Source organism: Narcine bancroftii, chromosome 1 (genome assembly GCF_036971445.1).
Source record: "Narcine bancroftii isolate sNarBan1 chromosome 1, sNarBan1.hap1, whole genome shotgun sequence".
NCBI lineage: Eukaryota > Metazoa > Chordata > Chondrichthyes > Torpediniformes > Narcinidae > Narcine > Narcine bancroftii.
The window spans coordinates 164121168-164127167 of NC_091469.1; the positions used below are offsets into that span (position 1 = coordinate 164121168).

The 6000-nt window shown below is 48.7% G+C and overlaps 1 protein-coding gene across 4 annotated transcripts in view; it reads right to left on the minus strand.

Moving 5' to 3' along the window:
• Positions 1-1928, minus strand: part of spef2 (sperm flagellar 2) — a 167971-nt gene extending 166043 nt beyond the window's left edge. For all 4 annotated transcript variants that reach the window (XM_069884246.1, XM_069884256.1, XM_069884239.1 and 1 more), the window contains exon 1: positions 1763-1928. In XM_069884246.1, the coding sequence (XP_069740347.1) occupies positions 1763-1912 (150 nt within the window). In that variant the 5' untranslated portion in view covers positions 1913-1928. The remainder of the gene's footprint in view (positions 1-1762) is intronic.
• Positions 1929-6000: the final 4072 nt, after the last annotated feature.

Below are 6000 nucleotides of genomic sequence, written 5' to 3' on the forward strand. Positions count from 1 at the left end.
CCTGTCCTTCAACCTAGCGCCCAACTCCCTGAAGCCTCCTTGAAGGACCTCTGTGGTAAACCTGTCTGGGCATGCTCATTGGCCAACTGTATCTGCGGTCCCTCCCACAGACTCCTTGATAAAGGTGACTGCTCCACAGCCCCCTCTTTCAGTTTAAGGCAGGCAACTAGGATGGACATGTCTCCAGTCTATAACAAATAAAATCCGATCCGTTTTGCATAGCTTCAGTCTTTTGGAGTTATTGATGGTGCATCAACACCCACACCGTTCTTCCTCATGTCATTGGTCCTTACAAGGACCATGACCTCTGGCTTCTCACCCTCCCTCCTGAGAATGATGTGAACGATCTGAGATATCATGGACCCTGGCACCAGGGAAGCAACATATCATCTGGAATATTCGATCTCCTCCACAGAACCTCTTATCTGTCCTCCTAAATCTGGAATCCCCTATCACTACAGCTCGCCTCTCCTCCTCCCCTCCCTTCTTAATCATGACCAGACTCCGTGCCAGAGACCTGATCTCCGTGGCTTGTCCCTGGTAGGTCCCCCCCTCCAAAAACAGTATCCAAAATGGTATACTTATTATTGAGGGGAACGTCCACAGGGGTGCCCTGCACTTCCCTTTCCCTCTCCTGACTGACACCCATCTACCCTCCTTCTGTCTCGTAGTGGGAGGAAACCAGAGCCCTTGAGAAAAACCCACGCAGACACAGGAAGATCATCACCTCCAATCTTAAGCCCTGTTTATGGAGCAATGCCGCATTGAAGCCAGGTCAACGAGGAAAAAAATGGCGGACTTACCTTTTATGGAGAGGGCCTATAAGGCTGATCCAGTGTTGCTTTAATGGAGAGCAGCGTTGGGATCTGACCTCTGGAACTGAGGGAGGCGGGGCAAGTGGTGCAGTAGCACCACCTGTTGCCATGAGGTCAAACAACCGGGCTGAGCAATGTGCGTTGTTGTTATCCATAATCTCCACACATAGTGAGTGGGGTATTATGGGTAACAAAGCTGGCTATTGATCTTGCATTAAAATAGAAAGAGGCTCACCCCGCTGGGCTCCGCAGTGCCCTTGTCTGCCTCCTTCTATCCTGACTCAGTGAAGGAGCGATGGGCGGAGAGGGAACAGGAAGAGGACATTTCCAGGTGGCAGGAGGGAGCCCAAACCCCAGCACCAATCACCCTGGTGGTGGCTCCTGGGTTGTGGGCTGATGGTGTCAGCGTGATATCGTCAGCCCTCCCCTTAAGCAGCCACATTCAGTGGCATTGCCTTTATGGAGTGAGATGGAGCGAGTCACTCCACCTCTGACTGTACCCTCAGGTCGGATCAGAGTCCGTATGCTGGATCTGAACGTGGAAGTTCTATGAGGGAAAATTAAGCGATGTAAGGGCGTAAAATATCTGCCTTTACACTAGTTTACTTTTTCACTATAAAAAGGGCTTTTAGTGTCATCTGCAAACTTGCTGATCCAATTGACCACATTATCATCCAGATCATTGATATAGATGACAAACTACAATGGTCTCAGCACCGAGCCCTGAAGTGCATCACTAGTCATAGGCCTCCAGTCTGAACAGCAGACTGGCAGAAGTTCCCTGGCTTCTCCCATCCAGCCAATGTTGAATCTGCCTACAGTCACAGCATGCAAGGTCACACCAGATACAGCCGTGCTGCAATCACTCACGGTATGAGCTGTCACGTGGGGGGGGGGGGGGGGGTGGGTGAAGGCAGACACCTTACTAGAAGAGGTGGGGGTAATACCTGGTAATTGTGGTAATCCTGGGCATTGAGCATGTTCTCTTTGGCTAGCTCAACGTCGTCCTGGAGGACCTCAGTCGGAGACTGCTGCGGAGCAGCTGCCTGCTCGTAGATTGGCATCTGGTTGAAGAACAGTTCCTTCCACTCCCTCATCACCTTGCCCGGAATCGTGCTGGGGGGTGGAACACACTCACAGTCACCAACCTCAGTGGTTCAGTCCTGTTCCACACTCGTCAGTCCCCCAGAGCAGGGAACATAATGCAGCCGACCGCTACAAAGAAACACAGCCACACGGTGTGGCAGGTTAAGCTCACTCCTTTACTAGGGCTGGAAAGGCTACTGTTCAAATTCCCGCCGTTTTTGCTGATTGACTGAGTCATCCATATGAATAACATTAGCGGGCAAGAACGTCCACGCATATGAATGCCCTTCTTTCCCATCCTATTTCTGCTGAGTTAGCTGGGCAGATTGACCAACGCTATTTTAGGGCTGTGGTCTGATGTTGACCCAGGTTCTACCCCCGCCGGATCGTTGTCCTGGGAGTTGCTTTAGTGATCTCAGTCCGCGTCTGCTGCCGCTCGATGTGCCGGCCCGATCTCCGCAATTGCGGGCCGCCACAATAACAACATTAGGCAAGCAGGTACTGAAGGACTGTAAACACCTCGAGGGCTAAAACCCCGGAGTTCTGACCAGCTCTGTCCCAGGATGCTGTGGGAAGTGATTGCAGGCAACGTGGACAGATGTCTGCACGCAATCTACAAACGTGCTGTAGAAACTCAGCAGGTCACACAGCATCCATAGGAAGTAAAGGGTCTGGGCCCTTCATTGGTTACAGGGAAAAAAACAGGCAGATGCTGGAATGAAGAGGTGCAGAGGCTGAGAAGAGGTGAGGATCAAGGAAGGGGAAAGGGGAGGAGAACAAGCATTTCTCCTCTTACTTTTCCCACCTGTTTCTACCTATGACCTCGTACCTGTTAGCCTGAACCCCTCCTCCTCCCCACACACCTCTTCATTCAGGCACTTGCCTGCTTTTGCTCAGATCCTGACAAAGGGCCCCTTGACCTTCTGTGTCTCTCCAGTATGATCGTGTCTATAGACTTTCTTCTTTAAAAACAGATGTTTGTATCCGTTATAGCTGGGGGTGGGGCCTTTACTGAAGAAGCGCAGCAAACCGGGGAATTACAGGCTGTGTTGCTTGAAACCAGTGATGGGAAATGGACTGGATGCAGGGGGAAAGATTAGTCTGCACAGTAAGAAGTCTTGGACGGCACTCCTTGGAGTTCAGAACTCCACCATCTCTCAGGATCTGTCCTGGAGCCTCCACGTTGATGCAAACAAAAAGAAGGCTCGCCAGTGGCTAGACTTTGTGAGGTGTTTCAGGTGATTCACCAAAGACTCTCGTAAACTTCTACAGGTAGACCGTGGAGAGCATTCTGGCTGGTTGCATCACTGCCTGGTAGGGAGGCAACAACTCTCAGGACAAGAAGAAACTCCATATGACTAACTCGGCCTCTACGACATCATAGGCACCAGACTTCATTCCATCGAGGACATCGACATGAGGTGGTGTCTTAAAAAAGCTGCCTCTGTCCTCAAGGACCCCCACCACCCAGCCCATGCTACCATCAGGAAAAGGAGACAGAATGCTGAAGACAAGCACTCAGCGGCACAAGGACAGCCATCAGATTCCTGAATGATCAATGAACCAAAGGCACTGCCTCACTTTGACTTTTCATGCCCTATTTTGATTTATTTTTTTTGTAAGGTGGTTTATAGAAATGTTTATCCTTGTGATGCTGCCTGCAAATCAAGAATTTTGTGACTTGTTCATGACAAATTCTGATTCTGAATGAGCGGTGAACTTGCAGAAAGATTTTGAACGTTGAAAGGTCTGGACAGAGTCGATGTGCCAAAGTTCTTTCCCATGGTAGGGGAGTCCAGGACAAGAGGGCCCAACCTCAGGATTGAAGGGCTCCCATTTAAAGCAGAGATGCGGAGCAATTTCTTTAGTCAGAGGGTGGTGAACCTGTGGAATTTGCTACCACAGGCGGCTGTAGAGCCCAGGTCATTGCTTGCATTTAAGGCAGAGATTGGTAAGTTTCTGAATAGTCAGGATATCAAAGGCAATGTGGAGAAGGTAGGGGAAGGGGGTTGAGGGGGAGAATGGATTAGCTCATGATGGAATGGCAGATTCGACAAGCCAAATGGCCTATTTCTGCTCCCATATCTAATAACCTGCAAATGCTGAATATCTGAAATAAAACAAGAACTGCTGGAAACACTCAGCAGGTCAGGCAGCTTCATGGAAACATTTCAGGTAGGAGATCCCAGAGCCCTGTTTCCCTTCTCCCAGATGCTGCCTTCCCCATCTGAATTCCATTGGAAGGAGATGGGGTAGATTTTTTTTTAAATTAGACATACAGTACAGTAACGGGCCCTTCCAGCCTACGAGCCCGTGCCGCCCAATCGCATCCAATTAATTTACAACTCCTGGCACGTTTCAGACGGTGGGAGGAAACTAGAGCCCCCGGGGAAAACCCACACAGACACGGGAGAACGTACAAACTCCTTACAGATAGTATGGGATTCGAACCTTGGCCCTGATCGCAGGCGCTATAACACCGCTGTAAACGCTATGCTAACCAATGTGGAGGTCTGGTCCCATTTGAGAAGGAAGGGGCTGGATATGAGAAGAAATTTCACTTGGTGTTGAATTGATGGAACTTTGTGAGGAGTGAACCCAAAGAAGGATCAAGAATCCTGGTACCAAAGTGGTGTTGAGTTCATGGATCAGGTGTAGGAACAGAAAGGAAAGGCAGGAGAGGGTAGCGATGAAGGCGGGACATTTTTTTTTTAAGTAGCAAATAAAGGGATAAAGATTTTGCTTTTCAATGCATGTAGCAAACAAATAAAATGGATGACCTTGTAGTATAGCTACACATTGGCACATATGATGTCGTGGCCACACGGAGTTGTGGCTAAAGGATGGGTGTCACTGGGAACTGAACGTGAAAGGATACACAGTGTGTTGGAAGGACAGGCAGGTAAACAGAGGGGGTGGCGTGGCTCTGGTGGAAAACAACATGAAATCGTAAGAAAGAGATGGCATAGGATCATTGTGGGTTGAGCTACGAAATGGAAAGGGTAAAAAGACACTGTTGACCTCCAAACAGTAGCCATGACGTGGACAACAAATTACAACAGGAAATAGAAAAGATGTGTCAGAAGGGCAATGTTATGGTAGCCATGGGGAATTTTAACAGGCAAGCAGATTGGAAAACCAGGTTGGGAATGGATCTCAAGAGAGAGAGAATTTGTAGAAAGCCATCGAGGTGGCCTTTTGGAGCAGCTGCTGATCAGCCCACGAGGGGATGGGCTGAACTGGATTGGGTGTTGTTTAATGCATCCGAGGGGATTAGCGTAAAGGAACCATTAGGAGGCAGTAATCACTATATGATCGAGTTCAATGTGAGATCTAACAAGGAGAAACTAAAGTCAGATGTGTCGGCATTTCAGTGGAGTAAAGGGAATTACGGCGGCATGAGAGAGGAACTGGCCAAAGTAGATTAGAAGGAGGAACAGATAGAGCAGCAATGGATGGAGTTTCTGCAAGAAATGGGGAAGATGCAGGATAGATACAAACCCAAAAAGGAGAAATCACAATTGTGGCTGACGAGGGAAGTCAAAGGCAGCATGAAAACAAAAGAGGGCAGACAAGGAAGCAAAAATTAGTGGGAAGAGAGGAATGGGGAGTATTAAAAAAACATACAGAAGGGAAATAAAAAACTCATAAGGAAGGAAAAGATGAAGTGTGAAAGTAGACAACCAAATGATATCTCAGAGGATAAAAGGGAGGTGAGAGTAGATATCAGACCACTAGAAAATAACACTGGAGAAATATTAGTGGGAGAGAAGGAGACGGCAGAGGAACTAGGTGAGTATTTGGCATCAGTCTTCACTGTGGAAGAGACTAGCTGTGAGCCAGATGTCAAAAGGTCAGCGAAGGGAAGTGAGTGCAGTACTATTTCAAGGGAAAAAGGTGCTCAGAAAGCTGACTGGTCTAAGGGTAGGTAAGTCTCCCAGACCTGATGGATGGCACCTTCGGGCGCTGAAAGAGGTAGCGGTAGAGACTGTGGAGATTGGTCCTCTAGGAATCAGTAGATTCTGGCCTGGACCCAGAGGACTGAAAAATCACAAATGTCACCCAATTATTCATGGAGGGAGGGAGGCAGCAGAAAGGA